Source organism: Pantherophis guttatus, chromosome 1, assembly GCF_059756535.1.
Source record: "Pantherophis guttatus breed Tessera chromosome 1, ASM5975653v1, whole genome shotgun sequence".
NCBI classification, from domain to species: Eukaryota; Metazoa; Chordata; class Lepidosauria; order Squamata; family Colubridae; genus Pantherophis; species Pantherophis guttatus.
The window spans coordinates 334,234,132-334,255,379 of NC_142063.1; the positions used below are offsets into that span (position 1 = coordinate 334,234,132).

At 44.2% G+C, this 21,248-nt stretch overlaps 1 protein-coding gene across 4 annotated transcripts in view; it reads left to right on the forward strand.

Annotated features, from left to right (window-relative positions):
- Positions 1-21,248, forward strand: part of GALNT17 (polypeptide N-acetylgalactosaminyltransferase 17) — a 361,062-nt gene that overhangs the window by 1,384 nt on the left and 338,430 nt on the right. For all 4 annotated transcript variants that reach the window (XM_034420811.3, XM_060693186.2, XM_087889549.1 and 1 more), the window contains exon 1: positions 1-775. This exon is cut by the window's left edge. In XM_034420811.3, coding sequence (XP_034276702.1) covers positions 538-775 — 238 coding nt within the window. In that variant the 5' untranslated portion in view covers positions 1-537. The remainder of the gene's footprint in view (positions 776-21,248) is intronic.

Sequence of the window (21,248 nt, forward strand, 5' to 3'; positions counted from 1 at the left end):
GCGACAGATATTGGAGAATTTGGTCTTCTGCAGTGTGCAAGTCAGTTCCCAACAACCTCCCCTTCCTCCCCCAATTTAAGGGGGTGATTTGGTTTTTTCCAAAGACCAGTAGCCTCTAAGAAGGTCTGGAGGAGGTTGGCTACAGAGAAGAGCTTTCTGGGACTGGTTCCTTCTGTCTGCTGCAAAGGATGCTCCCTGTTTAACTTCCTTTCTGGCTCTTCCAGAGAGTCATGACAGTCTGGCTTCCCAGCCTTGCGAACCTTTATCTCTGGAGTGGGATCTCCAATTTAGTCTGCTTTTTCCCTTGCCTGCCACCTGCCAGCACTTGTCGCTTTAAATAACCTAACTGTGCAAACTGAGGGAGACTTGCCAAAGATGCAAGGATGGGGAAGGTGTCCTCGTCACCGTCAGCCTCTTCCTGAACGGGCTCCATCCCAAGCTTCCTTGCTCTTCTTCCAGTAATTGTCAAAGAAGAAGAAGAAGAAGCAGCAGCAGCAGCAGCTCCAGTTGCACGTGTCCCACATTGGGAAGTTCTTGATGGCTTCTCTAAGGAGAGTGAAAGTCTTGCTGATCTTAAACTTGATTGCCGTGGCTGGCTTTGTCCTCTTCTTGGCCAAGTGCAGGCCCATTGCGATGAAGAACGGAGATGCTTTCCATGAAATTCATCCCAGGGCAGAAGTGGCCAACCTGACAGCTCACCCAGCCAACCCCATTCAAGATGCAGTGCTGAAACGGTTGTCCCTTCTTGAGGACATTGTCTACCGGCAACTAAACGGTAGGTCTACTATTTCTCTTAAGGGGTCCGTTCCTCTAGTCGCTCTCTTGCAGTTCCAGCTGTTTTATTTTGGGTGGCTTTGTAAGAAACGACTGGATTGCATGTGATGAAGAATCTGGGTCAACAAGTCCTACAACTAGTGGCAAGAATGGAGAAGGTCTTGAAATCCATTGCTTACCTTTCCAGTTAGAAAGGGGAAAAAGAACGATATAAAATACTTTTTCCCTTGATAACTACTTTGATTTGATTTAAGGCAATGTCCAGTACATTTAAGATTGAGGCTTATTGGTTAACACATCTTACAGATAAAGGATATGAGGTAAGGAAGGGACTCTGAATCATTTGCTCATTTAGTGTGGATAATACAGAATTAGTATGATCAATCCTCTGAATAGATACAACAGCTTCTGTCTGGTTGAATTCCCACACCTGCCAAAGCTAGTTACTAAATTAACTTTTCTTTCAGGTGTGCACAATATATCGTAGCATTATATCACCGCATAGGCTAGGTTTGCACAATGCACTAAGATACACACATCCTTCCTGTCCTTTGATTTTAAAAATGCAACTAACGGATAATGTTTCATTGATCTAGTTAAAGTTGCCGTGTGAACGTGCTCTCTGAATTCAATGTGGTTGGTCTTATCTTGTAAGATCAGGCACTTTGCTGTCCTCCATGCACTCTGAAAGATATTTTAAAGTCTGAAATTTCAGAGTGTGAATTCCTGCACGTTGGCACCATCTGTTTTGGCAAGATGATGGTGGCTGCTTTTCATTGCACTTCTCCTGTGTGCTGCTTTTCGCACCTGGCTAACATTTGGTGGGGTCCTCTGTGCATACAATGATTCTGGTGTGTGTGTGTGTGCGCACTGTGGCATGGGGGAAAAATATCAGGATGTTGCCTGTTTTTCCCATGGAGCTTAAAAAAAGCATTTCTCTCCATCTTCAAAGCTCCCTATTTATTTCAATTGTTGCAAGCTTTTGGGATCCGGATACCCGAAAGTTAATAACTAGCCTTGATGTCATCTCTGGGTGAAAATAAGAGTAGGAAGAATCTGTTAGGAGGTAATGGCGTTCTGTCTCTTCAACCAAGTTGGAGATAAAGGAGAAGTTAGTTTGGAGGAGCCATTTACCTATAAACTCTTTCCTCCGCCCCGACTTTCAACATATTCAGGATATTGACTTGAGCGAAGCATATTTTAAAATGCTAAAGCTGCAGTCTGAGTGTGATGGGATTCAGCCTGAGTAAACAGACATTGTAATAAGCTGCAAGATTCTATGAGGTTGAATCACCCGAGTTTCCCATTAGCTGTGTTTACACAATTTGCTTAACCAAGTCAGGTAAAAATCTCATTGCTGCATTTGCATATCCAGCTCAGGTTGATCCGTTTGATTAATATTAAGCTTGTTTAAGGTTGCTTTGTGTGTGTGGGACAGAGAGCGAGTGAGCGAGCGAGAGATTTAATATGTTAGATGACCTTAACCTGTTTTGTCCTTTGGGTGAACCCCCAAAAAGGGCTAATCGGGGCAAATGTATTGTGAGAATGCAGCCATTAAATATGGAAGGTGTGCTTTGTCTAGAGCCACTTAGCACATCCTTCTGAGCTTGGAAATAAAATACAGCTAGGGAGTATTAAGATCAGTGGGGATGCCTTGAGTTGCTGTTTCTAAAACATTGGCCATGGAAAAACTGTACTTTTAGAACAGATCTCGCAGCCTCCAATTATCCTTGATTTGTGAAGCCCACAATTTATGGAGATTGTCAGCCATGCAGGTCACAGTTGTCCCAAAGATGCTTTTTTTCAAAAGGCAAATGGACTTTGTTTTCCCTTGAAGACGTTTTGCTTCTCATTCCCAAGAAGCTTCTTCAGTTCTGACTTCTTCAGTCAAAACTGAAGAAGCTTCTTGGATGAGAAGCGAAACGTCATCAATGAAAACCAAGAAAATCTAGCTGCTTTTTGACAAAGCACCTTTGGGACTCACAGAATTTGCTTTTGTTGTGATGCTAAAATTTGGCTATTAATGCTCACCCTTGTTAATTATCAAGTAGCACAACCCCTCTATCTTTTCACGCTTGCTTTTGCTATTTTAAGTTTAGAAGATGTAGACTTTGACTGTTCACAAACACACACGCACAAAACCACCCAAAATCCTAACCTTGGTCAATTTCATGATGCAGTCCTGTCTAGCTAGATGACTCGACCCTAACTATTGGAACTTGCTAATAAATGAATACATGGGGGCAAAAAACATTTTGCACCCAAAGGTGAGAGAGGTATTTTATGAGATGCAACTGTGGAGCCCTTCCAATTGTTGGAAGAAATATCCATCTGGTTCAGTTCCAAGCTGGGAGAAAGACACTGGAAACAAGGAGGCTGATTGGAAAGATGGTTTATCGATGAAGCAGAACCGCCAAGCACATGGTCCTGGGCAGCTGACCACCTGGAGTTGAGACAGAGGGCTATTTATACCCTCTCTTGGGCTTTGCACTTGAGCTTCCTGTTCCTGTGCAAGAACATGTATTCTATTGGCTATTGTCAGGCTCCCATGGTGCCATGTACAAATCCTAAGAGTTTGTCTGAGCTAAGTTTGGTTGATGTTTGGGCTCATGCAATGAAGGGGCTTATTGGGCAATTCCTATAGTGGCTAAGGGCTAACCCTATCTTTCTTCAGACCTTGCTGTAGGGAATTTGCTTATCAATAGAGCTTTTTTTCTCTTAAGTGCTGACATCTGCTATGAGCTATTAAGAAAGGTGGGGGATGCTTTCCAAGAGCATGCTTCTCCATTTCTCATTCAGGGAAATACAATATTCTGCCTTTTAAAAAATATTTCTCAAAATATTTCATTCTTCTAGGAGAGGGGTGGGTGCTAACTTTCTACACTATGAAAAAGGAACAGATAAACATTTCCCCAACCATCATAATCCCTGGTGCTGGTTAAATGACTTAGACTTAAGAAGTTGTTACAGCAATCCGATCCTAAACCCTTACAACCAAGCCACAACGAGGCACAAAAAAGTCTGCCATATTTACACCATGGACAATTGGATTTCTAGTGGTTGCAGAGGTGATATTTACTTACTTTCCCTACCAGTTCGCAAATGTGAGCTTGCACAATCCCCGTCCATGCATGCACCCCGGCATTCCGAGCATGTCCTTTTCTGGTGCATGCGCCTTCCGTGCATGCACCCGGCCTCAAAAATGTGCCTAAATAAGATAGCATAGAGTGATTTCTGCTACCGGTTCGGGTGAACCAGTCCGAACCGGCTGAATACCACCTAATGTGATCCACATTAGTCACAACATACCTTGGTTGTGAGGGTGGAGGATCAAATTGCTGTAACAACTTCTTAAAACATATAACCAGCACAGGGCATTGTGATTGCATTCAGCCAGACCAGTGGTGGGTTTCAAATTTTTTTTACAACCGGTTCTGTGGGTGTGGCTTGGTGGGCGTGGCTTTGTGGGCATGGCAGGGGAAGAATACTGTAAAACCTCCATTCCCTCCCCACTCCAGGGGAAGGATACTGTAAAATCTCCATTCCCACCCCACTCCAGGGGAAGGTTACTGCAAAATCCCCATTTCCTCCCAATCAGCTGGGACTTGGGAGGCAGAGAATAGATGGGGGCAGGGCCAGTCAGAATTTTTACTACCGGTTCTCTGAACTACTCACAATTTCCGTTACCGGTTCCCCAGAACTGGTCAGAACCTGCTGAAACCCACCTCTGACCCAGACCTTTGGCAAGGAAGAGTAAGACTCCCCTCACTTACTTCCTCATGCCTTATTTGTATTGACTTTATTGTAATCGCTTTGTTTGATTATTGTGGGGTGGCATCAAAGTTAAATTATTATTGGTTGGTCGCAAAGTCAGCTAGGCTGTATTTGGCATTTTTAGCCACCTCTGCAGTCCTTCCCAAGGACCTGAGATAGGCAAATATTGTCGTTTGATGGTATTAAAAGTGCTGCCACAAGTTGTAAACTGTTCCAAATAAAGTTGTGTTTTGCAATGGGCTCTTGGTGACTTGGTCGATCCCCAACAATGTTCAAATGGTGCTCCAAATATTTTGGGATTACACCGGAGGTGGGTTTCAGCAGATTCTGACCAGTTCTAGAGAACCGGTAGCAGAAATTTTGAGTCGTTCAGAGAACCGGTAGTAAAACTTCTGACTGGCCCCGCCCCCATCTATTCTCTGCCTCCCAAGTCCCAGCTGATCGGGAGGAAATGGAGATTTTACAGTAACCTTCCCCTGCCACGCCCACCAAGCCACACCACGCCCACCAAGCCACACCCACAGAACCGGTAGTAAAAAAATTTGAAACCCACCACTGATTGCACCCAAGGCATCCAATACTATTTGTACTAACCTTGCTTTTGTTTGCCACACTTTACTTCTATTTGCAGGGTTTGTGTTTTGTGATTTTACGTTGTGTGATTTTCTCCAGTTCTTTTCTGCTGTCTCCAGCTATTGCAATGTCCACCATCCAGGTTTTTTGTGTCTCTCATCTACAATGGTTACATCTGGGGTGCTGTGTGGCTAATGCTTGTCTGTTTAAATACTAAGGTCCCTGAGCATTTTAGCTTCTTCATTTTCTATTACAGGTAGTCCTCGACTTACAACAGTTTGTTTAGTGACCGTTCAAAGTTACAACAGCACTGAAAAATGTGACTTATGACCATTTTTTTCACACTTACGACCATCCCAGCATCCCCATGATCAAAATTCAGATGCTTGGCAACTGGTTCACATTTATGATGGTTGCATTGTCCCCTGGATCATGTGATCCCCCTTTGTGACCTTTTGACAAGCAAAATCAACGGGGAAGCCAGATTCACTTAAGAAACCGGGTTACTAACTTATCAGCTGCAGTGATTCGCTTAACCACGGTGGCAAGAAAAGTCATAAAATGGGGCAAAACTCACTTAATACATGTCTCACCTAACCATGGAAATGTTGGGCTCAATTGTGGTCGTAAATCGAGGATTACTTGTACATTGTCTATTTTCTGGTCCTACCAGTTCTTGCTTGCAGGCGACTGATATTATCATATCAATCATATATGTTGCCAATTCTTTAGCTAGTGTTGGCCTTCATATGCACTCCTCCTCCCAAGAACAAGGATGTCGTAATGTATCACTGTAGTACCCTGTTTCTCCGAAAATAAGACATCCCCTGATAATAAGCCCAATCGGGGTTTGAGCGCATGCGCTAAAATAAGCCTCCCCCCGAAAATAAGCCCTCCCCGAAAATATTTAAATGTAGAGCTGGAAATCAGGTAAGATGGCAAGAGGAGCCCCATCTTGCTCCATGTGCCCCAAAATAATAAGATCACCCTGAAAATAAGGCCAAGCGCTTATTTCGGTGTTCAAAAATATATAAGACAGGGTCTTATTTTTGGGGAAACACGGGTATGCATGCAGATCGAAGCAGGGTGGCCTTTCTCCTCACACTGTTCTGCCCCAGCTACGGACCCCAAAGAATGCAGCACACACAAAAACTATACAAAGATTATTTTACTCAAATAACTCAGTCAAACAACCAAAGGCTGTTAATATACTCCCTTAACAGCCTACAAGCATTCTAAGATAAGGCAATCACAGTCTTACTAGAGTTGGCAGAAAGCCCAGCAGCAATTTCGCAGGGAATCCAGACGCGAAGGAGACTGAACTAAAGTTGTTCCCTACAGCTTTCTGCAATCGGCATTCCTCCTTAAATAGGCTAAGGGAGTGGCCAATTAGCCCCAAGCCTTACTCTCGAGGAGACTTCCTCCTGAGGAGCCACTCCTGCCTTTTGGCAGCTCTGTGTGCCCGTGCATCGAGAAGAGGCTCCTCCTCTTCTTCCTCTTCACTTAAGGGAGCTTCTGGAGGTTCTAAAAGCCCTGGCTAAATCTCTGCCTCTGGCACCACATCTTCTCCAGCCTCCTCACTGTCCGACTCGAGCGCCAGCTGCACAGGCTGCTGGCGCAGCACCACGCCAGCCTCCTCGTTGTTGGAATCAGCTACAATCTGCACAGGCCGCTGATGGGCCACAACACACGGGTATGTGTGCGGATCCAAGCAGGGTGGCCGTTCTCATCACACTGGGAGATGCTACAAGAGTCCTAAGTGTAAATACCAGTTACAAGTAATCTTTTTCAGTGACATTGTAAGATTGAATGGTTGCTAAACAAACAGTTGTAAGTCGAGGATTACCTTGTCATTGGCCTGGATTGCTGGACTAATAATGATTTAATACCAAAATAACTTGAAAGTATCAGGTTGTCTATGTAGGAGCCATGGTGGCGCTGTGATTAGAATGCAGTATTGCAGGCTGACTCTGCTCACTGCCACCAGTTCAATCCTGACCAGCTCAAGGTTGATTCAGACTTCCAAGGTCGATAAAATGAGGATCCAGATTGTTGTGGGCAATATGCTGACATTGTAATTTGTCCAGAGAGTGATGTAAAGCACTATGAAGTGGTATATAAGTCTAACCACTATTGCTATTCCTAGCCAATGCCTATAGTGGGCAGTCTTGAGATTTTGCTTATAGCAGGTGGCAACCCTAGCTGAACTGGGCTGAACAGTTAAGCAGCCTTGGACTGCAATAATTAATTGTTGGATGGTACACGTAAGGAAATTTTGGATTGTAGCGTAAACTGGGAAGTTGAAAAACAAACAAACAAACTTTGAAAGAATGAAGTTTCATACTGTTGCCAAGAAAACTTCATGACATCATCAGATCTAGAATGTGACTTGAAGGACATTTATCTTCTGACTTTTAATAGACTCTTCCCTGGTTCAGTGTAGGAGCGTGTCTTTAAATCACCTATGGCTGTGATGGTGAACCTATAGCATGTGTGCCAGAGGTAGCAGGGCCCTCACTGTGGGCACATGCGCCATTGCCAGCTGGTCTTCGCAGGCATTGGAGAGCCTGAAAATGGCCTGAAAAATGGCTCAAAATGGCCCAAAACTAGGCTGTTTTCTGGGCCTTTTCCGGGCTGTTTCTGGGCCTTTTCCGGGCTGTTTCTGGGCCTTTTCGGGGCTGTTTTTTGGACCATTTTCAGGCTTTCAGGCCATTTTTAGGCTATTTTGGGGCTATTTCCAGGTCTCGTACTTACGAGACTGCCTTCTGCCACCAATAGCCTCCCACCGGCCAGTACTCTCGCACAGAGCGGGCCTCCTCAGGGTGCCGTCCACCAGACAATGTCGGCTGGCGACCCCCAGGGGGAGAGCCTTCTCTGTGATGGCGCCCACCCTCTGGAACAACCTTCCCCCAGAGTTACGTACAATAACAGACCTCCGGATTTTTCGTCGGGCCCTGAAAACCTATTTATTTCAACTAGCTGGGCTGGCTTGAGTTAAATTTTAAATTGATTTTAAATTGGGTTGTTTTAATTTATGGCCAAATATTTAATTATTTTAATACTGTTTTTAAATTTTGTATGCTCTGTTTTTACTTTGGCTGTGCACCGCCCTGAGTCCTATTTGGAGAAGGGCGGTATAGAAATTTAATTAATAAATAATAATAATAAATAAATTTTCCAGGCTGTTTCTGGGCCCTTTTTTGGGCCAAAAACGGCTCAAAAAACAGCCTGAAAATGGCCCAGAAAATGGCCAAAAAAACGGCCAAAAATCAGGCATGCGTGTGCCGGCCAGCTTGTCTTCACACATGTATGCTGTCAGGGTTCCAAGCAGTGGTGAAATTCAAATTTTTTTACTACCGATTCTGTGGGCGTGGCTTGGTGGGCGTGGCTTCATGGGTGTGGCAGGGGAAGGATATTGCAAAATCTCCATTTCCACCCCACTCCAGGGGAAGGATACTGCAAAATCCCCATTCCCACCCCAGTTTGGGACCAGCCAGAGGTGGTATTTGCCGGTTCTCTGAATTACTCAAAATTTCCGCTACCGGTTCTCCAGAACCTGTCAGAACCTGCTGGATTTCACCACTGGTTTCAAGTAACCCAATCGGTCGGGTCCACACAAGGACACACACACATACATGTGCGTTCTGGTTTAGGCATTCAGTGCCACAAAAGGTTCACCATCACTGACCTATGGTGTCTCCCTCAGCATAAACACAGGATGGCATGTATACCCTGCAGATTGACTTCACTCAGGTTGGTGGAAAAAAACAACAACATTGTTTGGGGGAAAGGTGAGCTATTTAAGCCCGAAGTGTCTTCTTTGTTGGCGATTCTGTGTGCAGCCGCTGGTTTTTTTTACAGGAGGTGACTTGCAGAGAAAAGAAGACAAGCACAACCAACATCCTCTGGTGAGAGTTAGAAAGGTACACACTGCATTTACCTAAATTATGTAGCATGCTGAGTGGTGCAGTTTTGAGATGCAGAAACTCATCATAATAGGCCTCAGACCGGTAATAAAGATCTCTCTATTAAATTGACAGGGCATGGCTTTAAATCTATACATCGTGTTCCGGCGTAAGGTCTATAAAACCTCGAGATTGTGTAGGGTCAACTTGGAAAAGCCACCGAGTTTTAGACCACTATCTTCAGAGCTGAACTATAACCTTCATCTTTTAGTTTGAAAGGCAAACCATCTGGTGAATTTACAGATGAACAGAGTTGGAAGGGACCTTGTAGGTCATCTAGTCCAACCCCCCACCCAAGCAGGAGACCCTACACCAATTCTGACAATTGGCAGTCCAGTCTCTTCTTGAAAGTCTCAAGTGATGAAGCTCCTACAACTCCCGAAGGCAACTTCTGTTCCACTGGTTGATTGATTTCACTGTCAGAAAATTTCTCCTTATTTCCAGGTTAAATCTTTCCTTGATCAGTTTCCATCCCTTATTCCTTGTTTGGCCTTCAGGTGCTTTGGAAAAAAGCTTAACCCCCTCCTCTCTGTAGCAGCCCCTCAAATATTGGAAGACTGCTATCATGTCTCCCCTGGTCCTTCTCTTCACTAGACTAGCCATGCCCAGTTCCTGCAACCGTTCTTCATATGTTTCTGTCTCCAGTCCCCAAATTATCTGGTTGCTCTTTTCTGAAGTTTTTCTACAGTCTCAACATCTTTTTTATAGTGTGGTGTCCAAAACTGGACACAGTACTCTAGGTGTGGTCTTACTAAGGCTTTATAGAGTGATATTAGTACCTCACTTGATTTTGATTGCATCCCTTTGTTAATGCAATTTAGGATTCCATTGGCTTTTTTAGCTGCCGCTGCACACTGCTGGCTCATATTTTGCTGGTTGTCCATTAAGACTCCAAGATCCCTCTCACAGTCACTGCTGTTAAGCCTGGTTTCACCCAGTCTGTATGCGTGCTTTTGGTTTTTCTTGCCTAAGTCCAAGACTTTACTTTTCTCTACACTGAATTTCATTTTGTTAGAGACCATCTCAGAGAGTCTGTAAAGATTCTCAATCATCCAGGTCCTCGTTGTCCCAAAGGTGCTTTTTCAGGCGGCAACGGGACTTTCTTGTTTTTTTTCTTTTGAAGATGTTTCGCTTCTTATCCAAAAAGCTTCTTCAGGATAGTGGGGAATGGAAGGGATGAACACCCCTGGAATGGCGTTGGGAGTAGGAATGGATTTCCAGAGGAAAAATTGCAGACTACAGGAACCAGGAGCACTACTCAGGTGACCCTGAGGACACAGATAAACCTCCAAGTGCTTCAACGACCCTCTAAAACAGTGTTTCTCAACCTTGGCAACTTGAAGATGAGTGGACTTCAACTCCCAGATTCTCCAATTCTGGGAGTTGAAGTCCACTCATCTTCAAGTTGCCAAGGTTGAAAAACACTGCTCTAAAAGAATGCAAATGACCAGCTGTCTTTAAGGAGTATAAATCCTTCCATTCCCCATTATCCTGTCAGAGCTGAAGAAGCTTCTTGGATGAGAAGCGAAACATCTTCAAAAGAAAAACAAAACAAGAAAGTCCAGTTGCCTCCTGAAAAAGCACCTTTGAGACATCTCAGAGAGTAATGCCACTATTCAGGCCATTAGTACTCGACTTACAACAGTTCATTTAGTGACCGTTCACTGGGCCTACCTTGAGGTTACTTATGATCTGGTTTCAAAGTTGCGATAGATAGTTGGTCTTGCAAACTTCAGGCACCACTCTACTGTGGTATTTAGAAATGACCTTCTCCATCAGGACATTTCTTTAGGGCCATATTGCAGTCTCCTCTCCATAGGACAGACGTGTCTCTCTCTTCACCCTCCCTCTCCTTCTCTTCTCACAAGCTTCTGATGTTTGCATTTTATGGAAGATGCCTCAAGGCCATTGAATTAGCTGAGCTATAACTATAAAGTCAATGGCCAAAAGCCTACAGTTTCTATTTGTTTAAATAAGGTTTGAACAGTCAGACCTCAATGATCAAGTAATTTGGAAGATTAAGCCAGAGAATGAGGCAATAATAGCAAAAGTGCACCCAACTGTTGTTGTAGGAAGATGTTTGGGCAGGAATGAAAAATACTCTAAGGATCCATTCTCATCCATATGTAGTCACTAAAAGGCAGAGGAAAAGGTTCCCTTCGCAAATATGTGCTAGTTGTTCCTGATTCTAGGGGGCGGTGCTCATCTCCGTTTCAAAGCCGAAGAGCCAGCGCTGTCCGAAGACGTCTCCGTGGTCATGTGGCCGGCATGACTAAATGCCAAAGGCGCATGGAACGCTGTTACCTTCCCACCAGAAGTGGTCTCTATTTTTCTACTTGCATTTTTTACGTGCTTTCGAACTGCTAGGCTGGCAGAAGCTGGGACAAGTAATGGGAGCTCACCCCGTTACGCGGCACTGGGGATTCAAACTGCTGAACTGCCGACCTTTTGACCGACAAGCTCAATGTCTTAGCCACTGAGCCACCGTGTACATATTGGTAAATAAGTGAATGAAAGATTTTGGTCCTTCCAAAGTCTCACTCTTGAAGCTGCTGATTCCTAGAGGTGTACAAATTTGTGTGATTTGATTGTAAAGAATTGATTTGATTCAGACTTTCAAAATCAATGGCTTAATCTGATTTGGAAAAACCAATTCAGTTAGAGAATTTAAAAAAAGCCTCTCTCTACGGGAAGTCCTTTACTTGCGATCACAATGAAGCCCCAAATTTTTGTGGCTAAATGAGACAGTTCTTTGCCCTATTTTATGACCTTTCTTGCCACAGTTGTTAAGTTAGTAACATGGCTGTTAAATGAATTGGGCTTCCCGATTGATTTTGCTCATCAGAAGATCACAGGTCACTGCAACTGTCATAAATATATGCCAGTTGCCCAAAGTCCAAATTTTGATCACGTGACCATGGGGATGCTGCAATGGTCGTAAGTGTGAAAAACGGTCATAAGACACATTTTCACTGCTGTTGTAACTTTGAATGGTCAGTAAATGAATGGTTGTAAGATGAAGACTACCTGTACATATACATGTACACACATACACACACAAACCCACTCACCCACCCACCCACCCACGTTTAGCACAACCAATTAGTGGGGTGTCAGTGGCTAAGATGCTGAGCTTGTCGATCAAAAGATCGGCAGTTCAGCGGTTCGAATCCCTAGTGTCGCGTAACGGAGTGAGCTCCCGTTACTTGTCCCAGCTTCTGCCAACCTAGCAGTTAGAAAGCACGTAAAAAAATGCAAGTAGAAAAATAGGGACCACTTTTGGTTGGAAGGTAAGAGCGTTCCATGTGCCTTTGGTGTTTAATCATGCCGGCCACATGACCACGGAGATGTCTTCGGACAGCGCTGGCTCTTCGGCTTTGAAACGGAGATGAGCACCGCCCCCTAGAGTTGGGAAAGACTAGCACTTATGTTCGAGGGGAACCTTTACCTTTACCTTTAAGATCCAGGCAGCAATACATAACATTGAATGATGTACAGGAACATCTGCATAGAATATGGGCTAAACCTTCCTAAGTCCAGATGGGAGATTCCATAGAAGGTTAGGGAGAACAATAGGGCTAAGATCCTGTAGGGATTCCAGATCCAAACAAACAGGTAGGTGCTGGCCAACCAACTGGACATCGTGGTAGTAGACAAGGACTAGAAGACAACTGTGGTTCTAGATGTAATAGTGTCAAGTGACAGCAGCCTCAAGAACTGTCTGAGAAGCTAGAGAAGTGCTAGGGCCTGAAGGAAGAACTAGAGAAGATGTGGAAAGGCCAAAGTGGTTCCAGTGGTCGAATCTATGACTCCTAAACTGGGAGAATGTAATGCTAGGACCAGCTAAGGTTTTGCATAGGACCCTCAAACTCAGGGGTGCTATTCAGCAGATTCTAACAGGATCTGGAGAACCGGTAGCAGAAATTTTGAGTAGTTCGGAGAACCGGAAAATACCATCTCTGGCTGGCCCCAGAGTGGGCTGGGAATGGAGAATTTGCAATATCCTTCCCCCAGGAGTGGGCAGGGAATGGGGATTTTGCAGTATCCTTCCCCTGTCACGCCCACCAAGCCATGTCCACCAAGCCACACCACGTCTACCAAGCCACGCCCACAGAACTGGTAGTAAAAAATTTGAATTCCAATACTGTTCACTCCCAGGTCTGTGGTAGAGAACCCAAGATTGAGGAAGACCAGACCACCCATAGGGGTGAGAAGGAAGGAATGTCAGTCTAGCTAGCTCTGTCAAGGCTCTCTGTCAAGAGCCTCAGTGGTGCAGCGGACTAAAGTGCTGTTAAGTGCTAGCACTTAGCTGCCAGCTGCCTGCAATTAGTGCAAGTTCGAATCTCACCAGGCTCAAGGTTGACTCAGCCTTCCATCCTTTCGAGGTAGGTAAATTGAGCACCTGGATTGTGGGGGCAATAAGCCAACTTTGTATAGAACAATACCGCTTAGGGGGGGCCGAAAGCCCTAATAAGCAGGTATATACAAAAAAGTATGCAGGCTATTGCTATAATGCATTGTAAGCCGCCCTGAGTCTACGGAGAAGGGTGGCATATAAATTGGACTAATCATCATCATCATCATCATCATCATCATCATCGTAATAGCTAGCTAGCTAGCTAGCGGTTTCCATCTACCAAAGACTATTCAATCACTGGATTGTTTTGGAGGCATTCAGTTTGAGTAAACAACTTGATGTAAATCAAGATTTCTGATTCAAGGAGGCGAATTCAGAAATTCTGTTGAATTGAGGTGCATTTTTTGGCACGGACTTGCTCCTCAAAGCACACATTTATTTTTTTTTATTTTTTTTTTGGTACACCTACTATTTTCTACTAAAATCTCAAGCAGTATAACACTTCTGAAGTGTAAAGAAGGAGTTTTAAATCTGTCCTTTGGGTTGGAGCATGGTCGGAAGCCAGAAAGCCCCTGGGTGAGAATTCTAATTGAAAAGTTGACTTGAAAAGGCACAAGGTATGTTTTTTTAAGTGTTCCCAACAGATTTGCGGATTGATGTGTGGACCTCCGCATGTTCTCTCGATAGCTTTTTCTTTGTAGAACTTAAAGGTAGTGCGGCTTTGAGTTACACAATCAACACCAATGACTGCGCCTTTTTTTTCCAAAAAACTTCCTGTGAGCATACTGTGTTTCCCTGAAAAGAAGACCCTGTCTTATATTTTTTGAACCCCGAAATAAGTGCTTGGCCTTATTTTTGGGGCGGTCTTATTATTTGAAGCACATGGAGCAAGATGGGGCTCCCCTTGCTGTCTTACCTGATATCCAGCTCTGTGTTTAAATACTTGCGGGGAGGGCTTATTTTCAGGGGGAGGCTTATTTTAGCGCATGCGCTCAAAAGCCTGATTGGGCTTATTATCAGGGGATGTCTTCTTTTCGGGGAAACAGGGTAATATACATGATTGTACCATGAAAGAATTGGCCGGCTAAAGAGTCAAATCAGCATCTCAGGAAAGGCTCTTCTGATTTTGCAATTTTGTTTTCTGAAAATCTTTTTGCAAAGGAAAAATAGCAATAGCAATAGCACTTACTTATATACCGCTTTACAGTGCTTTACAGCCCTCTCTAAGCGGTTTAGAGAGTCAGCCTCTTGCCCCCCAACAATCTGGGTCCTCATTTTACCCACCTCGGAAGGATGGAAGGCTGAATCAACCTTGAGCCTGGTGGGATTCGAACTGCCAAATTGCAGGCAGCCGGCAGTCAGCAGAAGTAGCCTGCAGTACTGCACTCTAACCACTGCGCTACTGCAGCTTTTAAAATGGACTTAGAACTGCAAAGGCAGGAAACAATGAAGTCACAATTGACTGTTGACCTATATTGTGGCAACTTATAAGGCAGTAGTGGGTTGCAAAACCCGTTGCTACCAGTTCGCTTATGTGTGCACTTGTGCATGCGCGCAATGCTTCTGCGCATGCGCAGAAGTGTCTGGTGCGGGTGGGCAGAGCCTCCCGCTGCCACTACTGATCCGCCGATCTGGGTAGAACCGGTAGCAACCCACCACTGTTATAAGGCAACCCTTTTTGTTTTTTAAAAAAAGCAAACTATTTTTCCAAACTCTTATTGAAGATAATCAAGATGGGATTTAACATAAGATGGGGGTTGGACTAGAAGACCTCTAAGGTGCCTTCCAGTTCTATTTGATTAATTGTTTAATAGAGGTGGAATTACTAATAGGACTCATTTTGATCCAAACTATCCAATTCTTTCAACTGGGATTCTCAAAATTAGTTTTGATTGGGACCTTCAAGTCAGTATGATTCTATGAATTATGCTGGGTTATAAAAAATAAATGGATAATCCGAAAGAAGTCTGAAGAAGTTCAATTTGAATTGAATATATCCATTTGGGCAGTTTGGATTTAAATTAACAATTAATCTTGCTTGGACCTTCAGTTGAATTGCCTTCTAATAGAAGCCCAGGCTGAATATTCAAATGCCCTTATTAGCTAACTATCTCCAGCATTCAGAGTTCTTCTCTTCTCTTCTCTTCTCTTCTCTTCTCTTCTCTTCTCTTCTCTTCTCTTCTCTTCTCTTCTCTTCTCTTCTCTTCTCCTCTCCTCTCCTCTCCTCTCCTCTCCTCTCCTCTCCTCTCTCGCCCCTTCTCCCCTCCCCTCCCTTCCCCTCCTCTTTTCTTCTCTCTCCTCTATCAAAAATTCATCTACTTATCATTTATCAATCCCATCCATCCATTCAAATACATGAGTTATGAATACTTGAGTTTGTGTGGTACCAAAAGAGGATGCTATATGATCTTGAAGACTGATATACGAAAATTCCCTACTCAGAGAGGCAATGCCCCCATGACTCTGTTCATACAGAACCAATCGAACAGGTGTTCCTCCAAGTGTGTGTATTATAAAGATATTCATACTAGCCTCATCTCACCAATAATGTATAAATACTCAGGGCAGGCAGTTATGTCTCCCTGATGCTTGCAGACATTAAGCCTGCTACAACGTACAATCTTGCCATGTTCTGCACAGCAGCAATTAAAATCCATCAGATGATGACCTGTGCCTCAAACTAGTCTTAACAAGCATCTAATTTGTTGTTTAAGTGTGCCTTATGCTGTGATAGATTAGAAAACCATGTGTTAACTTTATATGTTCTTGTATTTAATTAATGTTTTTATTCCTGTAGAAAGTTAGCACCGACCCCTCTCCTAGATAGAAGAATGAAATATTTCGAGAAATATTACAAAAAGGCAGAATATTATATTTCCCGGATGAGAAATTGAGAAACATGTTTTTTAAAGGGAGAAAGCAGCCCCCACCTTTCTTAATAGCCCACAGCAGATGTCAGCACTTAAGAGAAAAAGAGATTGATAGCTCTATTCATAAGCAAATTCCCTGCAGCAACGTCTGAAAAAAGGTAGGGTTAGCCCTCAGCCACAATAGGAATTGCCCAACAAACCCCTTCATTGCATCAGCCCAAACTTCAACCAAATGTAGCTCAGACAAACTCCTAGGGTTTGTACATGGCACCATGGGAGTCTGACAATAGCCAATAGAATACATGTTCTTGCACAGGAACAGGAAGCTCAAGTTCAAAGCTCAAGAGAGGGTATAAAAACCCTTCACTCTCAACTCCATGTGGTCAGCTGTACCAGAACCACAGACATGTGCTTCTGTTCCATCAATAAATGGAGCCTCTTTCCAATCAGCCTCCAGCCTCCATTTTGTCTCCAGTGCCTTTCTCCCAGCTAGGAACCAGACCTGGATATTCCTTCCAACATTCCTTTTCATTTTTTTTTTAAATTTATATCTGTTTTTGTTTTTAAAATGTTTTTTAACCTGGTGTATTTTATAATTTTTAGCTTTTAAAATTACTGATCGTATTTTATTTTTCTTATGCTGATTTTAATTATACTGTATGCTTTATAGCTGGTTTGCCCCCCTCCAAGGGAATCCTCCCCCATTTCAATCACTGGGCGGTTGGCCTTGAGCTCCTGCTTTTTTAATAATAATAATAAAAAAGCATCTGCTTTATTTCTGAAGTACAAAAACTCACTTGAGTTACCCCAAGACATGCCTGAAGAAAAATAAATTGGCAACCCCTCCCCAGCCCTGTTTTTTCACCGCTGCATATATTTCTATCTTGCTTTTATTTGTTTTATATTCAAAGGATCTAATACTGCACTCTGGAACGCCATTGTTAAACCCTGACAACCAAACAAAGCGAAGCATTAATAAAAATGTCACAATTACGTTTTTCAGGAAAAAGCCGGGAACAATCTCCATTGAACCGAAAGGGGGTGGGGGGGTTCGACCTGGTGAATGTACAGTAGAGGAATTTAATAAAAGATATTCAGCCTGAAATGCAGGGCTTGGCTTTTACTTAAAGTAGCAAACCATTTCTCTTGCTTTATCCTGATTATTCTTTGGCTTCCTCGTTCTCATATTTTCCTGGAGTCAAGGAGATCCAAGAAAGTGCATAATGTTTGTCCGTATCCCGCCTTTTATCATTGTTTACAAATAACTCGAGGTGACAAACATACCCAACACACCTTCCTCCTCCTATTTTCCCCACAATAACAACTCTGTGAGGTGGGTTGGACTGAGAGAGAATGACTGGCTCAAAGTCACCCAGCTGGCTTTCATGGCTAAGACGGGACTTGAACTCACAGTCTCCTGCTTTCTAGCCTAGTGCCTTAACCTCTAGACCAGTGATGGCAAACCTTTTTGAGTGCCAAAATGGTCTCACGGAAACATCATGCGGACTTGCACTCATTGCAGCCACACTCCAGAAAAGCCGAAATTCCAGGTTCAAGCATGCATGTGTACCTGACGATCAGCTGCCCGGCGCATATGCGCAGGCTGGTTTTCGGCACTGCCATGCTCGTGAAGGGATCATGCTCTGGAAAAGCCGAACTTCCAGGTTCTGGTGAGCATGTGCACATGACAATCTGCTGACCGGCGTGCATGCGCACACCGGTTTTTGGCACTGCCGTGTGCATGAAGGAAAGCTGATTGTTGTGCATACATGCATGCTAGAAACCCGGGAGACAAATAGGCAAGGCTGCTTGTGCCGGGCGACATGACTTCTTGTGCCACTTTGGGCACGCGTGCCATAGGGTCTCCATCATGGCTCTAGACCAAACTGGCTCAAAGGTTAGTTCAACACTCAGAGACCTTTTTAAAGTTGGCTCTGAATCTCTCTCTCTCTCCCTCCCTCCCTCTCTCCCTCTTGTTCTCTCTCATCTCTCTCATTTCTTTCTCTATCTCTGTCTCTGTCACTATGTCTATCTCTCCCTCTCTCTCATCTCTCTATCTCAGGGGTCACCAACCTTTCAGACCTCAGGGACCACTGAATTCATAATTTTAAATCCCGTGGACCACTAATATGATGCCTAATGACTGGCTGGGTGGGCGTGGCTAGGTGGTCATGTGACTGGCCACCTCAATGTCATTTTTTTTTAAAAAAAATTAATTTATATGTCGCCCTTCTCCGGAGACTCAGGGCGGCTTACAGTGCAATAAGCAATAGCCTTCATACTTTTGTATATTTATACAAAGTCAGCTTATTGCCCCCACAAACTGGGTCCTCAATTTACCTACCTTAGAAAGGATGGAAGGCTGAGTCAACCTTGAGCCTGGCGAGATTCGATTTTACTTTAATTACAGACAGCTGGTGTTAAATTGCAGTGCTCTGTCTGTTGAGCTATCCAGGCTCCTCAATTGAGGAGTGCCTTGCCAGCCTCTATTCATTATTCCTCACCTGCTGCCTGGGCTCCCTCCCCTCCCAGCCACTCCTCGCCTCCCCGCCTGGGCTCCTTAGGGCCCCAACAGGAAGCAGTTGCTGGAGCTAAGCAGCCACCATGAGAAAGAATTGGCAAAATAGCTCAGTTCAAATTGGATCTGGCCAAGAAGGAGACTCAGCAGAAGCACCTCACTGAGGACTACGAGCATAGGCTTTCCAAGCAGAGGGAAGACCTGCGGGAGTGCAAGGCCAGGTACTGGCGCCTGGAGGCTCAGCGGGCTAAGATGGTCAGCCAGTCCCAGGCCATGATGCTGTCCCACTGGAATGAGGCCCTCCGGCTCTTTGCCACCAGCAGCACTTCCCTCCAGCCTTCGCCCAAAACCCCTCACCAGGAGACTGAAGTAGACCCCAAGTCGGAATTTCCGCCTCCCTCCGACCCGCACAAAAAGACCCCGAAGGGGGAAACTCTCTGCAGCAACACAAACATTCATTGCACGTATCCGGCCCAGGGGCCGTAGTTTGAGGACCCCTGCTTTAGTGCAATATAAAAAATGCAAATAATTTTTCTGCGGACCACCAAAGTTTTCTCACGGACCACCAGTGGTCCACAGACCACCAGTTGGTGACCACTGCTCTATCTCTATCTCATCTCTATCTCCATACATAGCCATTGATCGCTCTCTCTCCCTCTCTTTTGATACAGCCAAGGATGTCCATAGGCTATGGTTAAAAAAGTGAAGAAGGGCATCTAAAGTTTGGTAGAAGCTCTGCTCGTTTTTCTTTTCTCTTAAATGTCCTTCACACATAAAGAACCCAGGTGGAGCTTTGACTACATTGTCAAGAGAACCATCTTCACTTTTTTGACCATACCTTGCAGATGCCCCTACATAGAGCAGAAAGGAAACCTGATTAAAAATAGAGATAAGGAGGCAAAGTCATTTCATTTAAACTAAATGAAATTTAAATTATTTTTTGGCTGGCCCTAACCAACTTAAGGATGGTCGCTTCAGCTATGCCACCCGTCTCATACCCATATTCATGTTCCCTCAAATATTCCACTTCCTTGCTTGTGGCTAATTTGCACTGCTGAAAAATTCCAATAAACCTATTTATGGGATAAGTCTGATGGTCGGAGGTGGGCGGGTGGGTGGGGGGGCTTGCAGTCACATGACCACATTTCAGGTACTTGGCATTTATGACCACTTGCAGTGTCTCATGGACACGTGATTCAGGGGTGGGTTCTACTTACCTTTACTACTGGTTCGCATCACGTCCACTCTTCTGTGCCTGCGCAGAAGCTTCTGCACATGCGCAGATCACCTATGATGACGTCTGGGTCAGGGGGCGGAGCCTCCCGCCGGTTTTACTACCGGTTCTTGTGAACCAGTCCGAACCAGGGGCAACCCACCACTGACGTAATTGCATTTTACAGAGTTTTTGCTATAAAACCCTGTCAGTTACGGGGTTCCTTGGTGGTCTCTTGAGCTTGGTTGTTTTTTTGTAGATGTTTCGTTACCCAAGCTAGTGGTCATTATCACTGTAAGCCATTATCTACTTTGAGTAATGCAACATCTGCAAGAAAATAACCAAGCTCAGTGAGCACCAGGGACCCCTCATTTCAACCCCGAGCTATAAATATTCTCCTTTATTGAGAACTGGCAGCTATTTCTGGTTCTTCAGCAAAACGGCACCCATAGCAAACCATTGGTTCATTTAATTCACTTAATGATCCTGGATTCACTTAATGCCTGCCAAAAAAAGAAGATCATAACATTGATTCAGTCACAGTCTAAGGGGCTGCCACAAAGAAGAGGGGGTCAGCCTAGTCCCCAAAGAACCTGAAGGCAGGACAAGAAGCCATGGATGGAAACTAATCAAGGAGAGAAGCAGCTTAGAACTAAGGAGAAATTTCCTGACAGTGAGAACAATTAATCAGTGGAACAACTGGCCTCCAGAAGTTGTGAATGCTCCAACACTGCATATTTTAAAGAAGAAATAACTCTGTTATTCATTATTCTATTTTTATTATCATTTATTGATTTGTCGAGTATGTATTAGATAATATATATAAGTATAAGCATGAATTGAATACATAAAATGAATACAATTAAAGGGAACATTAGGACAGGGACGGTAGGCACGCTGGTGCTCTTACGCACGCCCCTTACAGACCTCTTAGGAATGGGGTGAGGTCAATAGTAGCCAGTCTAAGGTTAAAATTTTGGGGGTTTGGGGATGAAACCACAGAGTCAGGTAGTGCATTCCAGGCATTGACCACTCTGTTGCTGAAGTCATATTCTCTGCAATTGAGTTTGGAGCGGTTCACTTTAAGTTGTATCTGTTGTGTGCTCGTGTATTGTTGTGGTTGAAGCTGAAGTAATCATTCACAGGTAGAACATTGTAACAGATGATTTTATGAGCTATGCTTAGGTCATACCGAAGGCAGTGT